This window comes from Thamnophis sirtalis, unplaced genomic scaffold (assembly GCF_051295495.1).
Source record: "Thamnophis sirtalis isolate CommonGarterSnake01/CBP01778 unplaced genomic scaffold, rThaSir2_p1.2 scaffold_2, whole genome shotgun sequence".
Taxonomy (NCBI): domain Eukaryota; kingdom Metazoa; phylum Chordata; class Lepidosauria; order Squamata; family Natricidae; genus Thamnophis; species Thamnophis sirtalis.
Window position 1 is genome coordinate 72,920,382 of NW_028261382.1, and position 23,478 is coordinate 72,943,859.

At 45.1% G+C, this 23,478-nt stretch overlaps 1 protein-coding gene across 1 annotated transcript in view; it reads left to right on the plus strand.

Moving 5' to 3' along the window:
• LOC106542907 (myoferlin) overlaps positions 1–23,478 on the plus strand; it is an 83,333-nt gene that overhangs the window by 16,672 nt on the left and 43,183 nt on the right. The window contains exons 10-19 of the mRNA XM_087703498.1: positions 538–709; positions 7,355–7,544; positions 7,881–8,036; positions 8,626–8,757; positions 10,967–11,130; positions 13,815–13,929; positions 15,661–15,767; positions 17,539–17,995; positions 18,705–18,899; positions 19,863–20,004. Coding sequence (XP_087559624.1) covers positions 538–709; positions 7,355–7,544; positions 7,881–8,036; positions 8,626–8,757; positions 10,967–11,130; positions 13,815–13,929; positions 15,661–15,767; positions 17,539–17,995; positions 18,705–18,899; positions 19,863–20,004 — 1,830 coding nt within the window. The remainder of the gene's footprint in view (positions 1–537; positions 710–7,354; positions 7,545–7,880; positions 8,037–8,625; positions 8,758–10,966; positions 11,131–13,814; positions 13,930–15,660; positions 15,768–17,538; positions 17,996–18,704; positions 18,900–19,862; positions 20,005–23,478) is intronic.

The window sequence follows — 23,478 nt, forward strand, 5'->3', positions numbered from 1 at the left end:
CTTCCCCAGCTTGCGCAGGCTTCTTTCTCCGTTTCTTCCCCCACCCCGATCTCAGCTGTTTCCTTCTCCTCCGTTCCTTTCCTCTTCCCCAGCTTGCGCAGGCTTCTTTCTCCGTTTCTTCCCCCCCCCCATCTCAGCTGTTTCCCTTCTCTCTTACTCGTCGCGGGTTATATGCGTGGGCGGGGTATACGGAAAATATTTTACACGATCCCGAAAACCCGCGGGTTATTCGCGTGGGCGGGTTATTTGCGTGGGCGGGTTATATGGGTGAAAATACGGTAATTAAGGCATCCATCGGAACCCTGACACTTAACAGAAGATCTAACATTCTACTTAGATTCCGGGCATGTTCACAGGATGAGGGTAGTGACCCAAAAAAGTCAAAATGACAGTGCCTCCCCATTTTCAAAACTTGTGCTGTGCTTCAACCATGTGGTAACTGTCATTTTGACACCTCCCTGAAACTCAGGGGTTGCTTCTAACTACAAGCTGGAAGCAGTCAGATATTTGGGGAATTGTCCGCATTGTTGTTCCCAGAGGTTACTTCGCTTAAAGAGACATGGATGACAAGGATTGACATGTGCTTCTCTCCACCCCCACCCCAACAGAAAAAGAATCTGGATACTCTTAAAGCGATCCACCAGCCCCATGACCCATCAGTGGCTATGGTTTGGAAGAAGCTGCAGAAAGATTTGGTCGAAGACTGCAAGTAAGTTTTCAATGGGATACTCTGATAGGAATGTGGCTTCTCGAGGAGGACAGAAAGAACCATGAGGAAACTGTTTTTTGTTCTTACACTAGATGTCAGGGTTCCAAATAGCATCCAAAAGTAAATTAGAGTCCGAGGCAAAGTATTGCTCAAAGTTCCAATTTATTAAGAGAGCCATGTTGGCACATCTGAGGAAACCCGAATCTGAAAGCTTCCCGGTTTTCCCCACCCAGTTGAAAGTTCAAGATCTTGCCCCCAATACCCACAAATCCATTCAATGGTCCAAATCTTCCCCTGCCATGCTGGCAACTTCCACCCATCCAGTTCCTGTCAGGTTCAGAAGTGCAGAGACAAAGGACCTTGACTTTCTAGAAAGAATGTTGTTATAGCTACATAGTATGTGACTCCATACAATCTCACCTCCCATTTTCCCACCCTAGAAAATGCATAGCAGAATAATAGAAAGTATGGCAGGCCAAAGACCCCAAAGAAAAGATGTCTGCAGGCCTGACACTAGAGCTAGCAGGGATATCAAACTTGATTTCATTGAGAGCCACATCAGGGTTGTGTTTGACCTCAGGCGAGTGAGGGCCAGGACCAAAGGGTGTGGCCTGTTTGATATCACTCGTGTCAGGGGCACCTGTGGTGGCCCAAGTGCTAAGGCAAGACTTCCCTCAGACTAAGGTGACCAGATTTTCAGATTGGAAAAGAGGGACACCCTTGAACGGGGGGGGGGGGGGGGCTTGATTAAAAAAAAATTTTTTTTGTCAAAAGGTTAGCAGTAGTTATTAGCACTCTTGGTGAATGATTCCCTTTTCTCAAATTATCTTGAACAATAGTTTGCAATGTTTTCATATCTTGCATCCAGCTTTTTAAATTTATTATTAAATAATTTGTATTCTATCAGGGGCTTTCAGCAGTTTACAGCAACAAAAATGCCAAATAAAATTATATTATTATAAAATCATTGTAACAATTCCACAAAAACAATAAAAAGAAAATGCAGTGATAAAACCATATTAAATCCCAATGGCTCTAGAAGACAGAATAATTTGTACAGCCTTCCTGAATGGACAGCAGGTTAGGGCTCCCTGCTCTGGAGGAGGTTTCCAAAGGATGGGCACCAGCTGAAACCTTCCTCCTGAGAAAGCCCTACCTTTGTCATGAATGGGATTACAGGGCCTCCCCAGAAGATATTTAAAGCTCTGGTAAGATAGCTTTGAGGGGGGTGGTCTTTAAATATTTGGACTTTAAGCTGATTTTGGAACATCTGTAAATTTGAAAGCACAAAAAATGCTATTGGCTTGTTTCCAGATGAGTCATTTACTGTAAGGAGTATAGGCTCAATGTATTTTAAAATAATATTTTATTTATTGTGCATATGATTAATGCAATTCTTGCTTAAGGCAGAGCCCTCCCCCGAAAAAATGCTTCTGCTGGGCTGCGAGAGCCACGTGGAAGTTGTCTGCACGGCTGAAAAACGGACTGTTTGCTGGGCTGGGAGGAGGAGACAGCCTCCTGCCTTCTCCCCCTTTGGCTTTGCGGAGTTCACAGCCAGCACGGGCGGCAAGTCTGGATGGAACCACGTGGAAGTTCTCTGCGCGACCGGCAGCCGCTTTTTACTCCCGAGTAAAATTTTTACTCGGGAGTAAATTTTACTCCTGAGTAAAAATTTTACTCGGGAGTAAGTAAAATTTACTTCCGAGTAAAATTTTTTACAAAACATGATTTATTTTACTCACCACCAGTAAGCGCAGCTGCAACCCCAACAAGAAAGACAAAATAAAATGGAGACTCGCGCATGCGTCCTCAGCTAAGGAGTCCAGCCAATCAGTGAGCTGATTGGCCAGCTCACTGATTGGCTGGAGTCCAGCCAATCAAATCAGTGAGCGGCAGGCTGGGCTGGCTTAAATTTGTAGGTAGCATAGAACAGAACGATGAGCCAGCCCAGCAGCTGATGGGCGGGAGCTGCGAGCGCCAAAAAAAGCGTGCCTTTTAAAAAAGCAGGCGGGACGCGGGAAAATGCATCAAAAAGCGGGGGTGTCCCGCCAAAAGCGGGATGTCTGGTCACCTTACCTCAGACCCTTCCTCACTTCACATTATAATCTCCTTCTTTCCTTCCTTCCTTCCTTCCTTCCTTCCTTCATTCATTCATTCATTCATTCATTCCTTTTCTTCTTTTTCCTTCCCTCTTCATTCTCCTTTCTCCTTCCTTCCCCTCTTTCCTTCCTTTTCCTTCCTTGCTCTCCTCCCATCTTCTCTTCTTTTTCTTTGCCTTTCCTTTTCTCCTTCCCTGTCCCTTCTTGCATGCTCAAATGCAAAAGGGAAAGCATTTCTCTTTTTGTTTCATTTTGCTTTTAATTTGTTTTGCTAGCCATCTGCCAGCGAAAACAGAGCTCAGGGTGCTTCCCTAAGGTGACCAGATATTCAGATTGGTAAAGAGGGACACCATTGACTGGTGGGGGGGGGGGGCTTGATTAAAAAAATTATATTTTGTCAAAAGGTCACAAAAGACGATTACATGACCCCAGGACACTGAAACCATCATAAATATGAATCTGTTGCCAAACATCAAAATTTTGATCACGTGACCATGAGATTAAGATTAAGATTTAGTTTATTTGTATGCCGCCCTTCTCCGGGAGGGACTCAAGGGGGCAAACAACTTAAAAGGGGAAAAGGGGATACAAACACAATACACGTAATTAAAATACACAAGAGTCATATAGCCATACAAGTCGGAGGGGGGGACTCATCAACCCCAGGCCTGCCGGCACAGCCAGGTTCTGACGGCTTTCCGGAAGGCCTGGAGAGAGGTGAGGGTCCGAATCTCCGCGGGGAGTTCATTCCAAAGGGCCGGAGCTGCTACAGAGAAGGCCCTCCCCCGGGTGGTAGCCAGATGGCATTGGCTGGTAGACGGAACCTGGAGGAGGCCGACCCTGTGCGATCTAATGGGTCTATGGGAGGTAATTGGCAGCAGGCGGTCTCTCAAGTACCCAGGTCCAATACCATGAAGGGCTTTATAAGTTACGACTAGCACTTTGAAGCGTATCCGGAGACCGATCGGTAGCCAGTGCAGCTCGCAGAGGATAGGTGTAACGTGGGTGTACCGAGGTGCACCCACAATCGCTCATGCGGCTGCATTCTGGATGAGTTGTAGTCTCCGAATACTCTTCAAAGGCTGCCCCATGTAGAGCTGCATCCATGAGGATGCTGCAACGGTCTCTTAAGTGTGAAAAATGGTCGCTAAGTGTGAAAAATGGTTATGTCACTTTTTTCAATGCCATTGTAACTTTGGTCACTAAATGAACTGTTTGAAAGCTAAGGCTAGCTTGCATTATAATGCCTTATGCTAGCTTACATTTTCAAGAGAGAGAAGCTAAACTCCTAAACACACAAGGAATTTGTCTTTGGTGAATATGCTCTCAGTGTACATAAAGAAAAATAAAATAGAATACATTCATCAAGAATCATAAGCTACAACACTTAGTGATAGTCACTAAAGCCTGGAGGATTGTTCCCTCTGTGCTTCTTTAAAACAGTATATGTTAGAATAGAATAACAGAGTTGGAAGGCACCTTGGAGATCTTCTAGTCTAACCCCTCCTTAGGAAGGAAACCCTACACCATTTCAGAAAAATGGTTATCCAACATCTTTTTAAAAACTTCCAATGTTGAAACATTCACAACTTCTCTCCTTGATTAGTTTCCACCCATTGCTTCTTGTTCTATCCTCACGTGCCTTGGAGTATAGTTTGACTCCTTCTTCTTTGTGGCAACCCCTGAGATATTGGAACATTGCTATCATGTCTCTCCTAGTCCTTCTTTTCATTAAACTAGACATATCTAGTTCCAGAAACAGTTCCTCATATGTTTTGGCCTCCAGTCTCCTAATCATCTTTGTTGCTCTTCTGATTTGTGACTGTTTTTCTCCTTTATGACCACTGCACCATCCTCATGACCACATGATCAAAATTTGCTTGGCACCTGGCATGTGTTCATGATAGGTGCAGTATCCAGGATTATGCAATCACCATTTGTCACTTTCCCAGCTGGTTTCCAACAAGCAAAGTGACCAGGAAAAGCCAAACTTGCTTAATGACTGCATGGTTCACTTAACAATTGCAGTGACTCACTTAACAACTATGGAAAGAAAGGTCATGAAATGAGGAACCATCTTGCTTCGCAATGGAAATTTTAGGGTCAATTGTGGTTGTAAATCGAGGTCTAGCTGTCCAGTATATGGAAATAATCCCAGTCCCTTAAAATTGAAGTGTGCTTGCCTTGCATTCTAAACAACAAAATATCCAACCATTTTTTTTCTTAAATATTTTAAGCAAATGTGGTACAAAATCTCCCAATGCAATAAGCTTAACACTGTATCCTGAAGTGTTGGAATATAAAAACTGTCTCGTTCACATAGTATCTGAAAATAGCAATGAATTTAAATGTATGAATTTAAAACTAAGTTTGGAGCTATTGTTTATTAGCCAATGTTGCACTCTATTTTGTACGAAATGCTTCTGTATCAGAAAACACCCATGTTCTTCTATTCCAGACACCTGTAATGACCCCAAAGGACAGCTATTTGTCTATGACCTTCTATAACAAATTCATGGCTTTATACAGAGATACAGTAATATCAACACCCAACTCTGCTCACTGGGTAGTTTCAAATAACTGCTATTTGAGGAGAAGTTTTAGAAGTTACTTGCAATCTTGTGGCGAGTTTGCTGTTTAATCTGCTAATTTTACAAAAGGAGAAACTACACAGCCGTAAAAATAATTCCTGTTGCTCAATGCAGCTGTGCTGAGCTGCTTTCCTGGCACGATTTGGAAGATATTTGGTCACAGTAGATCAAATGTGGATAAGAGAGCCGTTTGCCTAGTAGTGGTTCAGGCACCAGAGAAGAAATCAGGAGTTTCTAGTCCCATTTTAGGCATGAAAACCTGCTTGGATGAAATGAGGCTAGTCACTCTTTTTTCCCTTCTTTCCTTCCTTCCTTCCTTTCTTCCTTCCTTCCTTCCTTCCTTCCTTCCTTCCTTCCTCCTTTCCTTCCTTCTTTTCCTTCCTTCCTTCTTTCCTTCCCTCTTTCTTTCCTTTCCTTCCTTCTTTCCTTCCTTCCCTAACTTTCTTCCCCCCTCCCTTTCTCTGTTGTGGGGAGTCGGAAGGAGCATTAGATCTGCTCACCACCTTAAAAGTGGGATTTTTTTTTAATGGCTTTTTTAAAAAGTGATTTCAGCAGGGATGCCTTTAGTACTCTCCCCATCCGTCCTCCCATCCTCCTTCCAAAAAGTTGATTTTAAAAGCCAGCTTCTCCAGCGTTCCTGATTCAGGGGCGGAGTCCGAGACAGGTGCCTGGGCGCACCCTGTTCCCCCCTCAAGGCTTCGTGTTAAAGCCAAAAAGGACCTCCACAGAAATGGCTCCAGGAAGGCAGGGCAGGGAGGGACGCTGGAGAGCAGCTTTTGCCTACAGCCTTGGGGGCAGGGGGGGTTTGCAACCCTGCCCTGTTTGGTGCCCCTCATTGCTTGAAATGGGGTGCTCTGTTTGTGGGGGGATGCAGGAGGTCCAAATAAGAGGTGGGCTCAGCCTCCGCTGGGATGGAGCAAGCAGAAGGAAAGGCAAGAGAGGGGGGGATGGGACTTCACTGGCAGTTGCAAAGCAGACTTCCACCGATTGCCTTCCCCCAATGCCCCCCAACCCTTTCAAAAGCCACCCCCATCGCCAGCCTCTCCCAACCAGATCCCCACCTGCCAGCTTGCTGCGCTGCCGCCGGCGGAAAGCCGTCGCTCTCCCTGCAGAAAAATGGCCCGCATCGGCGCATGCACGCGCAGGAGGGGAGGTAGGGAAACCACTGCCCTCTACAGGCCACATTGGGAACGACACTTCAGAGAAATAAAAGCATTTTTTTTTAACGGCGTCCTTTTTAAAATTGATTTTCTTTCTTTTGGAAAACCGGGATTTTTTTAACACGCCGTGGGACACAGGACAAATTATTAAAAATCGTGACTGTCCCGCCAAAATCGGGATGTCTGGTCACCTTATGCTTCCCCCCACCCCCAAGCTCAGTTTTTGCTAGCAGAGGCTCCACAAGTCGGTCCTTCGCTGTTTCCAGGGTGATCTCATCGGCCAGATCTAAGCACCTCACAAGTCGGATCCAGCCTGCAGGCCTTGAGTTTGACACCCTTGCACTAGAGGGACAAAATTAAGAGAAACTCTCTTAATCCATTTTGCAGAATCCGTTTCTTCTTGGTAGTGTGAAGGTTTCAAGTTAATTTTCACAATAAACTAGTTTTTAGTTTTAACCAGACCATTATGGAGGTGCACATGACAGACTCAATAATTCCCCTGTAGAATAGAATCAGCAGCTCTTTGGGCAGTTTGAACTTCCTGAGTTGTTGCAGAAATATATATTTTCATTGTACCCAGAGAGAGAAATATCTGCCTCTACCTAGGATCAAACCCACAGTCTCCTGATTGTGAGGTGAGAGCGCTACCTCTAGGCTACCATCTTCTTAAACAGTCTCAAAATTGGAAAAGCATTCTCTCTCTGTTTCTACCTAGTTCTATGGTTGGAATCCATAGGACATCAATCCCCTGAGCCACATCTTTCCTGAGTCTTCTTCCCTTTGCTCCATCTTCAGGAAACCTTTGCCATCCCCGGACATCCAGAAAGCTGTGACTGTTCTCGATAAACAGCTGTGGAAACTAAGGGTTCGTGTGCTTCATCAAATCAGCAAAGCTGCAGAGAAAACCAGCTGGAAAACCCCCTTGCACAAACTCATCCCAAAAGTTGAGGGTTGGCTGAATCGGATTGCTTCCATCGCAATTGAGGTACTCCTTGTTACAGCTTCTACTAGGTGGAAGACAGCGGGGGCTGATTGTCAAGGATGTGGGGCTCTGCCCCACGAAGATGCCCCATAGGAGAACCGGTTCAGGGGCATGGCAAGCCCGGGTCCCTGCTGGTTCCAGCGACCCAGGCCACCAAACCACTACCAGTTCGGCCGAACCGGTCCAAACTGGGAAGAACCCATCACTGCTACAAGGTTACTTCTAACTCTGTTATTCTATCATTCCTCTTAACACTCCAGAAAGCAGCAGGATTATCAAGAAAAACATCAGCGAGACCAGGAAGTGATGGCTGATTCTCTTCCCTTCTGCTCTTTCTAGACTCAAATCAGTATCCCAGATGTGGTGATCTGGATGCTGTGGGAGGACCGACGGGTGGCCTATGCCAGGGTGAAGTCCCAGTCCATCATGTTCTCCAAAGATGGCCCCCATGCCAAAGGCAGGCTGTGTGGCAAAACCCACACCCTCTTCCTAAAGGTAACAAAAGCAACATTTGCTAGTACTATTTTTCTTCCTTCCTTCCTTTCTTCCTTCCCTCCCTCTCTATGGTTTGAATGCAGTATTGCAGGATAACTTAATGTTCACTGCCAGGAGTTCAAATCTCACCAGGCTCCAGGTTGACTCAGCCTTCCATCTTTCCATCTGAGGTGGGTCAAATGAGGACCCAGATTGTTGGGGGCAAGAGGCTGACTCTGTAAACCACTTAGAGGGCTGTAAAGCTTGTGAAGCAGTATATAAGTGCTATTGCTATTCCTTCCTTCCTTTCCTACCTACCTACCTACCTACCTCTCAGTGGTTAGAATGCAAGCTAACACTGCCGACTGCTAGGAGTTCGACCCTGACCGGCTCAAGGTTGACTCAGCCTTCCATCCTTCCAATCTGGATAAAATGAGGACCCAGATTGTTGAGGGGCAACATGCTGGCTCTGTAAACTGGTTAGAGAGAGCTGGGAAGCATTGGGAAGCGGTATAGAAGTCTAAGGCCCACTGCTATTTGCAATCCTAATAATTAACGAAAGGAAGGTTGAAGGGCCTGACACTTCCATTCTCATCCACCCACCTCCTAGGATATGCAAAGCAAAATGAATTACAACCCCATCCCCGCCATGCTCCGGGTTCGAATGTGGATGGGGAGGATGGCCGACTGCGCTCACTTCATGAGATGTTGCGAAGGGAGGATTGCGGTCTTTGCAGAAACGGTGAGATGAGCCAGGACAGTTCTGGGGGAGGTTTGTGTATGGAATCCAGGTGACTCTTAGCATCACCATGACAAACGTTCCTGTCCAATTATAGTCATAAATCAAGGACTATGTATACATGCCCACAAAACCCCAAATGAGAGATACAGATGGCATCCACCACCAATGAGGTTGGCAAAGATGTTTAAAGACAACTCAGCTAAATGTTGGAAGTGCCACCAAATACCTGGATCTTATTATCATATGTGGTGGACTTTCTTTCTCTCTCTCTCTCTCTCTCTCTCTCTCTCTCTCTCTCTCTCTCTCTCTCTCTCTCTCTCTCTCTCTGTCTCTGTCTCTTTCTTTCTCTGTCTGTCTGTCTGTCTGTCTGTCTCTCTCTCTCTCTCTCTGTATGTCTCTGTCTATCTGTCTGTCTCCCTTTCTCTGTCTTTTCTCTGTCTCCCTTTCTTGCTATGGCAAGAAGCTATGGCATATCTATGCAGCATACTTAAAAGCAGGGACATCACTGTGCCAACATGAGAAATACAGATGGCATCCACCACCGATGTGGTTGGCAAAGATGTTTAAAGACAACTCAGCTAAATGTTGGAAGTGCCACCAAATACCTGGATCTTATTATCATATGTGGTGGACATGTGGAGAGGCAAAGAAATATTGGATAAAAATTAAGATATAGCTGGAAGAGATGATACAACAACATATTGGACTGAAGCCAGAAACATTTCTGCTAGGAATTCTACCTGAAATTTATAATAAAGAGAATGTATATTTAATCCTTCGTATATTAACCGCAAATAGAATTGTATTTGCACAACATTGGAAAAGTGTAGAGATCCCTATTGATGAGAAGATGATAAGGAAAATATTAGAATGTGCAGAAATGAACAGATTAACATTAGCAAAGAAGGAGAAAGAGCAAACTGAATATTATATGATTTGGGAAATATTTTACCAATGGCTGGAGAATAAAAAAGGAGTTTGGAAAGGAAAAAGGCTAAAAAATAAGTAGAAAATATATTAAAATAGAGATATAAATAAGATGAAAATTGTTAGTATGTTTATGATGAGAATAATGATGTTTAATGTTAATATGGTATTATCACTAGAAAATATTAAGAAGAAAACTGGAGAGTTTTATAATGTTTAATATATAATATGAGTCCAGGGAAATAATGTTAATATTGTAAGGTTCCAGCAGTTTTCCCGAACCATTGAAATGCCAAAAAAGTAAGAAAAACATATCAGCTTGCAAAACATATCAGCTTTTATTTACGACCATAGCAAAAGCTGGGTGACAAAACTATATCCAAAACATACAAACCAATGCATGTAAGGAATAACCATACCCTGCAAGAGTGGCTCAGAATATTATATACATTTTAGGCAGATAGAAACAAAATTTATCCAATCAGAAACAAAGATTCGTTACCAACATGATCTTTAAAGCGTTATTTTGTTCAAGCTCCTATCTCTGTCTATCTTATCTGTGGAGAATTCATATAGTCTTGTGTAAGGGGTGCCAGCCCCCCCCCCCTTTGCCAAGTTGTTTTTTTCGTCAGAATGCTTTAAGGATTTATGAGCGAGGAAAACTCCCTAGTTTGGTTCCTTTATTTATGGGGCCTGATATTCCCGGGTAACAATTTCTTCTACTAGCTTTCAAGAATGTCCCTAGCTTTGAAGCCAAGAATAGAAGCAAGATGCAACAGTGAGATAACATTTGCAGTCCAGTATTAAGGTTCCCATTTGCTAGGCTAGAAAACAACTAATTTCTGACATACAATAATAGCAGCAGAAGCCAATATAGATTCATATTGATATTACTCCTTCAATATGAATGGGAAAGATGTGGCAAATGAGGAACGATGTGGCACAGAGATGTTTGCACCCAGACAACAGACTGCATAAGGAAAGATGGAATGTTTATTTTTGTAATTGAAAAATAAAAACATTTTTTATGGGAAAACCCCAAATGAGACTTCACAGACCCCACAATATCTCACCAACTTTATAATTGTTGGGCTCATTTTCATCCTAGGTAGGAGGATGAGGGCCCTCCAGACCTTGGGGGTGGGGGGGGCTGTTCCAAAACGACAGGGCAGTCATGGGGAAGGCAACATTGAACAGGAGGGACCCAAAGGTGGGAAAGAATAAGCTAGAAAGGATCCCAATGTTAGCCCCTGGATGAGGATTTGTGTTCTGGTGTTTTCAGTATGAAAACCAAAAGAAGACCCACGGAATTTGGGGAGTCATGGATCTTATGCCACACCCCAACTTTTCAGATGTGACTGGACAGGTCAGCCTCCCCAGAGACAAGTTCCAGCTACCCACTGGTTGGCAATGGGATGGCGAATGGGCTGTAGAACCCCAAAGGAGGTGAGCTGATGGATTTAATCATTTTTCTTTGACATTCTCTCTCTGTCTCTCTCTCTCTCTCTTTCATTGTCTGTCTCCCTTTCTCTGTCTCTCTGTCTCTGTCTCTGTGTGTGTGTGTGTGTGTGTGTCTCCCTTTCTCTCTCTCTCTCTCTCTCTCTCTCTCTATCTATCTATCTATCTATCTATCTATCTATCTATCCCTCTCTCCCTTTCTCTGCCTTTCTCTTTTTTCTCCCTCTCTCTCCCTCTCTCTCTCCCTCTCTCTCTCCCTTTCTCTCTCCCTTTCTCTGTCTCTCTCTTCCCCTCTCTCCCTTTCTCTCTCTCTTTCTCTCTCTCTCTCTCTGTCTGTCTCCCTTTTCCTCTCTCTCTCTCTGTCTCTCTGAGTGTCTGTCTCTACCTTTCTCTGTCTCCCTTTCTCTCTGTGTGTGTGTCTCTGTCTTTCTCTCTCTCTCTCTCTCTCTCTCTCTCTTTCTTTCTTTCTTTCTCTCTCTCTCTTTCTCTGTCTGTCTGTCTCTCCCTGTCTCTCTCTATGTCTCCCTTTCTCTATCTCTGTCTCTTTCTCTGTCTCTTTCTCTCTCCCTCTCTCTCCCTCACTCTCTCTCTCTCTCCCTGTGTGTCTGTGTCTGTGTCTGTGTCTGTGTGTTTGTGTATCTCTTGTCTATCTGCCTGTCTCCCTTTCTCTGTATTTTCTCTGTCTCCCTTTCTTGCTATGGCAAATCTAGGCAGCATACGTGAAAGCAGAGAATCACTGTGTCAACAAAAGTGCATATAGTCAAGGCTATGGTTTTCCCAATTGCAATGGATGATGTGAAAGTTGGACCATAAGGAAGATTGAGCACCAAAGAATGGAGGCCTTTGAACTCTGGTACTGGAGAAGACTCCTGTGAGTCCCTTGACTGCTCTTTAGAAGGCCAGATCCTGAGAGAAAGCTCAAATCCTTTGGCCACCTAACGAGAAGGAAGAAGGACTCCCTGGAGAAGAGACCAATGCTAGGAAAGATGGAGGGCAAAAGAAGAAGAGGATGACAGAGAAGGAGGTGGCTGGATGGAGTCATTGAAGCAGTCGGCATGAGCTTAAATGGACTCTAGAGGATGGCCTTCTAAAGAGCAGTCAGGGTTTATCTCCTCTAGGACTGACCAGTTGGATGGCCTTGCAGTCCAAGGGATCCACAGGAGTCTTCTCCAGCTCCAGAGTCCATTCTTTGGCAATCAGCCCTCTTTAGGGTCCAACTTTCACAGCCATCCACTGCAGCTGGGAAAACCATAGCCCTGACTATATGCACTTTTGTTAGCAACCAGGGAACAAAGGTCTGTCCTTCAGGACATGTGCTTTCCATTAAAAAAAAATCCCTGTTGTGGCCCCCCAGCTGCCAGCAGAGCTAGTGACATACTCGGACAGTGAGGAGGTTGGGGAGGAACCTGGGCCAGTCCTGGAGTCTGGGGAAGGCTCTGACGAGAGCTCTGTGTCGGAGGCAGAGAGGGGGCCAGGGCCATCTGACAGTTATCAGCTGCCTTTAGAGTTGGAGATAAAGGGGAGGGCAGAAGAACAGCTGGAGCCTGTTCCAGATGCATATATGCACAGAGCTGTCAGGAGAATGCAACAGTTAAGGAACAGGGGTTGACTCAGAAGTAAAGGCACAAGTGGACACTGAATGGCCCCTCCCATGGGGAATAATTAGGAGCAAAGGAGGAGTGTTGATTGCAGGAGACAATTACTTTGCTTATTATTGTGAAGATTTGCTTTTTTTGAGTCCGTGCCTCACAGAGACCTCTTGCCAGGCATTCCATTTCATTCAATATTTCATTCAGTGTTGGGTTTCTGGCTGTGTGTGTTTCTTCCTCGTGCTTCCTGCTTGACTTTGTGTCTCAATGACTCTGAACTTCTCTTCCCGAGTGAGTTCTTGTGTGTGTATTTCAGTTTGGCCTGGTGGAAGTTTGTTTGGTGGACTTATTTGTTGGAGCAACTTTCCATCGTTTGGTGGACCATTGGCCATTGCCTTGTGGACTAATCTTGACCTGCTTGTGGCTGGATTTATTCGGGACAGTTCTGAAGCTGGGTGAAGGGAATTGCTGGGGTACATTAATAAACTCTCTAAAGCACACACAAAAAGGGGTGTGGTGGCTCAGTGGTTAAGACGCTGTGCTTGTCAATCAGAAAGGGTGGCAGTTCGACAGTTTGAATCCCTAGCCTTGCATGATGGAGTGTGCACCTGTTATTTGTCCGAGTTTCTGCCAACCTAGCGGTTCGAAAGCAGGTAAAAAATGCAAGTAGGAAAATAGGAATCACCTTTGCTGGGAAAGTAACAGCGTTCCGTGCACCTTCAGCTTTGAGTCATGCCAGCCACATGACCACGGAGATGTCTTTGGACAGCGCTGGCTGTTCAGCTTTGAAACAGAGATGAGCACCGCCTCCTAATATCAGGAACAACTAGCACATATATGTAAGGGGAACCTTTACCTTAAAGCACACGTGTGTCTGTGTGTGTGTGTGTGAGAGAGAGAGAGAGAGACAGACAGACAGACAGACAGAGAGTGGGGCAGCACAGAGACCTTATTCCATCCCAGACAAATGGCTCTCCAGTCTTTTCTTGAAGACCTTCATTGATGGAGCACCCACAACTCTAGGAGAAAAGCTCTTCCACTGATAGCAGCCCAATCTTCTTTTTCCACTGTTCTTCTCACTAGGCTCTTGCTGGACAAAGAGACTAACCATTCCGAAGTGATTCAGGAAGTTTATGAGAACCAGAATCGACAGCCTAGCCGTCAATGGAAACCAGCCAAGATCCCTTACAGCAATGCGGTGAGTGGCTCAGGTTGTGTTGTGGCCTGCCAGCGGCCAGCAGAGCTGGTAGCAGACTCAGACAGTGAGGAGGTTGGGGAGGAACATGGGCCAGTCCTGGAGGCTGGGGAAGGCTCTGGTGAGGGCTCTGGGTCAGAGACAGAGATGGGGCCAAGGCCACCTGACAGTTATCAGCTGCCTTTGGTGTCGGAGATCAGTGGGGCAGAAGAGCAGCTGGAGCCTGTTCCCAATGTGTGCTTGTCAGAGCTGCCAGGAGAAGGGAACAGTTAAGGAACAAGGGGCGACTTGGGAGTAAAGCCACAGGTGGATGGTGAATGGCCCCTCCCATGGGGAATAAAGAGGAGCAAAAGGGGAGTGGAGTTTGCAGGAGATAATTCGTTCGCTTAATTAGGGTGAAGATTTGTTCGTGACTCTCAGCGACTCTTTGCCAAATATTTTCTTGTAGAGCATTGTGTTTGGAAGATATCGGCCTGGCAACTCTCCAACACTGATGAAGTCTGTGGTTGTAAATTCACCCTTGAAAGACTGTTTGCCGAGACTTTGCTAAATGTGAATGAGAGGAATTCTCATTAGCTTAATAAAAAGGGGTTTTGTTGGGACAAGGAATCTGTTTCGGGATTTGGTGAAGCCTGGGTCACAACAGGTTGGGACTTATAAAAGAGAAATGAAGAAGAGATAAAACAGGATTTGCTGGCAGGGACATCTCTTTGATGGCTGAAAGTGATTTTCCATTGAGGGGTGGGGACTGGAACACCCAAAATGGAGATACAAAACCTCCCAACATTTGTTTCAAGGGTGTCTTTTTTCAAGGTTAACTTAACTAGAAAGTCTTTAAAGCAAAAGGCTTGTAGAGTCTTAAAAAGTAGTCCCTATGGCTTCAAGGACTCTTAGCAGCAATATGGTGGAGATTTTCTCCAACAGTTGGAAACTAACCAAAGAGAGAAGCAACCTGGAATTAAGGAGAAACTTCCTAGTAGTGAGGATATTTAACCAGTGGAAAAGCTTGCCACCAGAAATCGTGGGTGCTCTATTATTGGAGGCTTTAAAGAAGAGATTGGACAGTCACTTGTCTAAAATAGTATAGGTTCTCCTGCTTGACCAAGGGGTTGGACTAGAAGACTTCCAAGGTCCCTTCCAGCTCTGTTCTCTTCTCTTCTCTTCTTTTCTCTTCTTCTATTCAATTCAATTCTATAGTCTATTCTTTTTCTTTTCTATTCTATTCTGATTTTCTTCTATTCTATTCTATTTTTCTATTCTAATTTTCTTCTATTCAATTCTATAGTCTATTCTTTTTCTTTTCTATTCTATATTCTATTCTATTTTTTCTATTCTATTCCATTCTATTCTATTCTATTTTTCTTCTATTTTGTTCTATATTTTTTCTGTTTTTCTATTCTATTCTTTCTTCTGCTTTGTTCTTCTATTCGATTCTATTTTTCTATTGTATTCTATTCTTTTTATTCAATTCAATTCTATTCTTATAGAATGTATCTTGTCTTTTTATGTACACTGAGAGCTTCTGAACTGAAGACAAATTCCTTGTGTGTCCAATCACACTTGAGCAATAGAGAATTGTAGCTTCTAGCTTCCTTAGAAGTTTCCCCAAATACTAGTGTCCAGCTTGCATACCTTGGCCTGGTTTATAAACTTCCGTGAGGTTGGATTTCAAATACATGTTTAGATCTTCCTTCCTCCCATTTCCTACTCCATGTTGTGCCTTGCCATTCTTAGAGTGGTGATCCTACTCCCCGTAAAGAAGACATCTTGTGTCCTCCTGGATGGATCTTTGTAGAAGAATGGAAAGTGGAATTGAACCGGGCCGTGGATGATGCTGGCAAGTATTTGGCTGCATCTATTTCATTTTATTTTATTTTATTTTATTTTATTTATTTTATTTAGTTAGTTAGTTAGTTAGTTAGTTAGTTAGTTAGTTAGTTAGTTAGTTTGTCAAACATGTACTAGATAACAAGTATAAGTATAAACAAGGACATGAGCACATGAAATGTATACAAATAAATGGGGACAGTAGGACAGGGACAGTAGGCACGCTGATGCACATGCATGCCCCCTTTACAGACCCCTTAGGAATGGGGGTGAGGTCCATGGTAGAGAGTTTAAGGTTGAAGCTGTGGGGGTTTGAGGATGTAACAACAGAGTCAGGTAGAGCATTCCAGGCGTTGACTACTCTGTTGCTGAAGTTGTACTTTCTGCAATTGAGTTTGGAGCAGTTTACCTTGAGTTTGCATCTATTGTCTGCCCGTGTATTATTGCAGTTGAAGCTGAAGTGGTCATTGACAGGTAGGATGTTGTAGCAGATAATTTTGTGCATTTAGGTCAGACCATAGTTGGTGTAGTTCTAGGTTGTCCAGATCCAAAATTAGCCTGGTGGCATAAGGGATTCTATTATGAGCAGAGGACTCTTCTTGTGAAATACCTCTGGAACCTCTCGATTGTATTAATGTCCAATATACAGTGGGTATTCCAGGCAGACGAGCTGTATTCAAGAATTGGTCTGGCAAAGGTTTTGTATGCCCTAGTTAGCAATAAACTGTTGCCAGAGAAGCAGCTTTGCAAAATTAGGTTAACAACTTTTAATGCCTTTTTGGCAATGCTGTTACAGTGAGCTCTGGGGCTTAGATCGTTTGAGATTAGTACTCCAAGGTCTTTGACAGCCTGGGGGTCATCCATGAGGTCATATCTGTATTTGTATATAGACAGACAGACAATTTGGAAAAGGCAGCGCAGATATTTAACTGAAGCAATTTTAAGCTGAAAGGGGAAGGGCAAACATTAGGTAGATAAATGACTGGGAATCATCCATCGAAGCTCTGGATGGAGAATTAGCAGTTTTTTTAAAAATCTAGTAATATACAGATTTATACTCAATGCATGAAATAGTTTCTTATAGTTTCCTCTGGGCAGGAAGATAGGGTTAAGTTTGGGGTTGGGGTTGGAGTTGGGGTTGCGGTTGGGGTTGGGTTGGGGTTAGGATTAGGGTTGGGTTGGGTTGGGGTTGGGTTGGGTTGCGGTTGGGGTTGGGATTAAGGTTGCGGTTGGGATTAGGGTTAGGGTTAAGGTTGGGGGTGGGGTGGGGGTGAGGTGGGGGTGGGGGTGGGGTTTAGGTTTATTGGACATATGCCGCCCTTCTCCCAAAGGACTCAGGGTTGCGTACAATATAAAAACACATATTACAAAAGTTAAAAGAAAGATTAAATAGAATATCCCAAAAAAACAATAGACATTTACAATGAATTTAGAAATTAAATTAAAATTAACAATTAAAATTAATAATTTATTTTATTCATGCTAGGCCGGCTTGCTGGAAAAGCCAACTTTTTAGGGCACACCAGAAGGACCGGAGGTCGGGAATTATGCGAAGCTCCGGGGGCAGCTCATTCCAGAGGGAAGGCGCGCCCACAGAGAAGGCTCTCCCCCTGGGGGTCGCCAGCCTGGCCGACAGCACCCTGAGGAGGCCAACTCTGTGGATTTGTACTAGACGGTGGGAGGCTACCAGTGGCAGTAGGCAGTATCGCAAATACTCTGGCCTAAGCCATGGAGCTCTTTAAAGATCATAATTAACACCTTGAATCTCATCTGCAAAACAACCAGCAACCAATGCAGGCCGCCTAAAAGGGGTGTAACATGGGAGTACGTGGTCTGTAAACGGCAAAATTTGAAGGGAAGCGTTGCTGCACTGTGCTTTCTTCATCTGTCCATGGGCCTCATGGCACCTCTTTCCTCCTCAGGGTGGGAGTATGGTATTGTCATCCCTCCTGCTGAGTTTCCGCACTTCTGGAACGCTGCTGAGAAGACCTACCACACGCACCGGCGGCGACGTTGGCTCAGGAAGCGTTTCCGGAACCTCGGCAGGGAGACTCAACAAAACCAGATGGTCGCTTTCCTCCAGCTGGTACTGAATCTTACTCAGGGAGTGGGCACCAGAAGAAAATCAGTGATGAATGAAGGGGGAACTTTGGAAGGGAAGACACTTTACCAGGCCTGTGGAAGGTGGCTAGTGCTGAGGGCAGGCTGGCCCCGGGTGCAACCAAGGAATACACAGGAAACACTGAATTAAGCTTAGCATGAAGTTATTCTATCAAGGAGGTGCTTCCATTACGTCACCGTCATAATTTATTAAATCTTATTTATTTTATTGATATCCCGCCTTTATTATATTTACAAATAACTCAAGGCAGAGAACATATCCAAAAAACCTTCTCACAACAACCCAGGTGGTAGGTTGGACTAAGAGGGAGGGACTAGCCCAGCAGGCTTTCAAGACTAAGGCAGGACTAGAATGCAGAGTTTCCTGGTGATTGGACCAAAGTCACCCAGCTGGCTTTCATAACTTGAACTGATGGTCTTCCGCTATCTATCCTGGTGCCATAAACTACTAGACCAAAGTATCTGCTTGATTTTTTATGATTCTGGGACACAGTCTGGTATAGTGGTGAATTGCTGGTTAGAAAGCAGAAGATGGTGAGCTCTAATTCCACTTTAGACCTAACAACCTGCCGGATGAGTTTGGCCCAGTTCCTCTCTCTCAACTCAACCCACCTCACAGGATTGTTGTTGTGGGGAAAAGAGGAGGAGGAAAGAGCACAACATATGTTCCCCACTTTCTTTCTAAAATAAATGATGATAAAAGTGGGGTGCACATAAATAAATAAATTACAACTCTGATCCTTTGTCTCTCTATTGTCATAACCACTCTGGGGTTACCAGCTTGAGAAAGGCTAAATTCTGACCAAAATTAGATTTCATAATCGGTAAATTTCTCCCTGTGGTTCATGCAGCACTCGGAGGTTAAACCAAAAGTGGAGGTCTGGGAATATGCTCCTCTCTACGGCTGGAGGTTCCACCTCCAAAGACAACCAGAAGATGTTTTCCGGCGACGCTGTTGGCGCAGGAAGCTCACTCCGGTGGCACCCAGCCTGGTGGCACCCATTTTCTACTTGGAAGGCTCCTTGGTAAGAGAAGGCATAACCAGCGTTCTCCAGATCAGGGATCCCCAACCTTTCGGACCTCAGGGACCACTAAATTCATAATGTTAAATCCCATGGACCACTAATATGATCTGTCTAATGACTGGCTGGGTGGGCGTGGTTACATGGCCATGTGACTGGGTGGGTGTGGCCAACTCCATGTCACTCACATTGAGGGGCACCTCACCAGCCTCTATTTGTCTCTACCCTCCCAGCCACTCCTCAACTGCCCGCCTGGGCACCTTAGGGCCCCAGCAGGAAGCAGTTGTTGGAGCTAAGCAGCCACCAAGAGAAAGAGTTGGCAAAACAGCTGGCTCTGTTCAAATTGGATCTGACTGAGAAGGAGGTTCAGTAGAAGTGCCTCACTGAGGACTATGAACATAGGTTTTCCAAACAGAGGGAAGACCTGCGGGAGTGCAAGGCCAGGTACCACTGCCTGGATGCTCAGTGGGATGGTCAGCCAGTTCCAGGCCATGATGCAGTCCCACTGGAACGAGGCCCTCCGGCTCTTTGCCACCAGTGGCACTTCCCTCCAGCCTTCGCCCAAAGCCCCCCACCAGGAGGCCGAAGCAGACCCCAAGTCAGAATTTCTGCCCCCTCCAACTCGCACAAAAAGACCTCGAAGGGGGAGATTCTCTGCAGCAACACAAACGTTCATTGCACGTATCCATCCTGCAGTTTGAGGACCCCTGATTTAGTGCAATATAAAAAAGGCAAATAATTTTTCTGAGGACCACCAACATTTTCTCGCAGACTACCAGTGGTCCACGGACCACCAGTGGGTGACCGCTGCTCCAGAGGGTGGGGGTCAAAAAGAGCCGTGATTAAAAGGGGATGGAGCTCAATTACATGGTAGCGACCTCCATCTTCATGTCCTGGGGATGTCCCTGCCAAAATTCAAACTTTTGCTTTCTCAAAGCTGCTTTACGAATATCTCTTTTATTTCAGGGTGTGGAGGTTGGTGGCCAACTGAAAAAGAACAAAACTGAAGCTGGAAAGAAAGATGAAAAAGAGGCGATCGAAGTAGAACCCCCGGCTTCCCAAGGCCTTTTGAAGATGAACACCCCTCTTCTCTTCTGCGTCTTCAAGAGTGAGTTCCCAGAAGCATCTTTCTCCAGTTGAGGTTCTTCAGATGGAGTTGGCCTTCACACATTAGAAGACCCAACCAGTAATGTTAGGAAAGATTGGCTCATGCAAGGACAGCCATAAAGGGTGTTCAATTTATCCAGTTTATCTTTCTGAAAACCTTCCAACCAGTGGTGAAATCTAATATTTTTTGCTACCAGTTCTGTGGGCGTGGCTTGGTGGGGAGTGTCATGTGACTGGGTGGGTATGGCCAACTTTTTTTCACTTTTTAAAGCATTTTTTTCCTGCCAGATCGGGCGAATAGGCAGGAGAAAATGCTTTAAAAAGCAGGAAAAAAGCTTCCTTGAAAGAAAAAACCCCGATTTTTACTATCGGTTTGCAAAACCGACAATTGTCCCTACCGGTTCAGCAGAACTGGGCTGAACTGGGAGGATTTCACCCCTGCATCCAACTTCGTGTCATCAGCAAATTGGATGAGTTCCTTTTGTCTGTTCCTTCATCTAAATTGTTTGTGAAGATATTGAAGAGTACTGGGTCTAAGGTTCTGTAAAAATTATCAGTCATCCACATCCTGGTTGTCCCAAAGTTGCTTTTTCAGGAGACAACTGGACTTTCTTGTTTTTTCTTTGGAAGATGTTTCACTTCTCATCCAAGAAGCTTCTTCAGCTCTGACAGGATAGTGGGGAATGGAAAGATTTATATGAGACAAAGGATTTATATAATGAGAAGTGAAACATCTTCCAAAGAAAAAACAAGAAAGTCCAGTAGCCTCCTGAAAAAGCACCTTTGGAACAACCAGGACCTGGATGACGGAGAATGTCTAGACTTTTAACTATACAATTTGGGATGAAGACCCTTTGAGTGGTGTGGGAGAAGGAATAGATTTCCAAAGGGAAAATTGCAGACTATAGAAACCATTTGCACCACTCAGGTGACCCTGAGGACACTGATGAAGGTCCAAGTGCTTTAACAATCTTCTAAAAGGCTGCAAATGACCAGTTGCCTGCAAGGAGTATCAATCCTTCCATTCTCCACTATCTTGTCAGAGCTGAAGAAGCTTCTTGGATGAAAAGTGAAACATCTTCAAAAGAAAAAGTCCAGTTTCCTCCTGAAAAAGCACCTTTGGGACTACTGGGCCTAAGACAGAAGCTTGGGGTAGCCCATTGCTTACTTCCATCCATGTAGACATAGTTCCATTGAGGACTACACGTTGGGTACAGTTGGTCAGCCAGTTATTAATCCATCAGCCAGTTATTAATCCATCCATCCCACATTTTTCTAACTTACCAAGAAATAGGCTGTGGAACTCTATTCTGTCAAATGCCTTACTGAAATCCTCGATTTACGACCACAAATGAGCCCAGAATTTATGCCGCTAAGTGGGAAATGAGTTGAGTTTTGCCCCATTTTACAACATCTCTTTCCATGTTAGTTAAGTGAATCATTGCAGCTGTTAAATTAGTAATACAGTTGCTAAGTGAATCTAGCTTCCCCATGGACTTTTGCTTGTTAGAAGGTCGGAAAAAGGGGATCACACGATCCTGGGACCCTGCAACCGTCATAGATATGAATCACTTGCCAAGCATTTGAATTTTAATCATGTGACCATGGGGATGTTGCAAAGGTCCTAACTGTGAAAAACAGTCATAAGTCACTATTTTCTTTTTTAAAAAACAATTTTTATTTGTTTTTGAACAAGGACAAACATAACAATAAAAGTAAAAAACCATCTTCCATTACAAATTGTAGAAAGTATGTCAGTTGGTTACAGTATTTCCATGCATCTCTTCCATAGTCACCAACCTGCTTTTCATATCAAATCGCATATTTTAAATTCACCTATATTCATGTATATCACAATTAATATATCTCAACCTGTTCTGACCCCCCCCCCCTGGGCGGCTCATTAACAAACGCAGGGAGACAAGGCTTAAGAGGACTTTTTATCAGTTTTTCAGTTCAAACTGGCTTCGAGCCCAGAAAATAACATAAACAAAACTCTGATAAGAATTCCAAAACAAATGCTTACAAGCAAGATGCACTTCTTCCGAAGTCTTCACGGAACAGTTTTACATGAAAACATCAAAGCATTTCTCCAAATGTAACAGGCATAATCACGAGTAATCAGCCAGCAATATTGTACCAGACACAGAACATACGAAGGGACGAATGAACGTATGTTGACTCCAGCAACTGGGGCATGGCAGCATCTCTCCTTTTATCTCCAAACCTACCTCTAACCACTCCCAGCTGCCTAATGACTCTTGATCCTGAAAAAGCTCTCAGCAGAACTGCTGAATCCCCACACTGAATTTTGTATGCTGAAAAAGCTCTCAGCAGAACTGCTGAATCCCCACACTGAATTTTGTATGCTGAAAAAGCTCTCAGCATAACTGCTGAGTCACAACATTATCCCCCACCGTAGGGCCCTTTCCCCGGGGTCCGATGGTCGGGATGACGTGTCCCCAAGATGACCCGCACCCATTTCTCTTGGTGCCTTTTTCATGAATTCCAAACCTCTGGAGGCATAGCTCCCTTGAATCGGAACTCTTTCGGTATCCGGTGGCCACCATGTTTCCTTCTGCCTTTCCTGGCGTCAACACCCCATCCAGGGACATCCACCCTCCACAAGCCCGACTCACCACCCCTCCTACTGTCGGAGGTTGATGGCAGCTCTACCGACTGTGGCCGAGCCTTCACTTCCTGTTTAGGGTCCTCCACCCTCTGCACGGCCAATCCACCAACCCCCTTTCCGTCGGAGGTTGATGGCAGCTCTACCGACTTCGGCCGAGCCTTAACTCCCTGTTTAGGGTCCTCCACCCTCTGCAAGGCCAATCCACCAACCCCCTTTCCATTGGAGGTTGACGGCAGCTCTACCGACTTCGGCCGAGCCTTAACACCCTGTCCAGGGTCCTCCACCCTCTGCACGGCCGACCCACCAGCCACCACGCAATCCCCTCCCGCAGAGTCTTTCCCCCGGCTTCAATGATCAGGGTGTGGCCCAGAAGGATTGGTGACGGCCTCCCCAGAACACGGTTCAAGACCCCGGCACCCCACCGGGAACCCAGAGACAACGTTCAGTGCTGCGGGAACCGTAGTCGACAAAGACTGGAATCTCGGCGGAGTTGTGGTAGACCTGGCCCCATGACACTGGGCACAGGACTGCATGCACATCCGTACATCATCTTTCAGATGGGGCCACCAAAATTGATGGGAGGCCAGGCGCAATGTCCGAACAAACCCCCAATGTCTTGATGCAGATGCGCAATGTCCTTCGGAGCTGAAGCGCCACCACCTTCTCAACAACCTTCCCCCAAAAAGGAAGGTTGGAGACCGGACGGTAGTTTTTCAGGACGGCTGGATCCAGGGAAGGCTTCTTGAGGAGGGGCCTCACCACCACTTCCTTTAATGGTTGCGAGAAAGACCCCTCCTGCAAAGAAGCACTGGTCACCTCCCTGCTGGTCGAAACTAGGCAGGA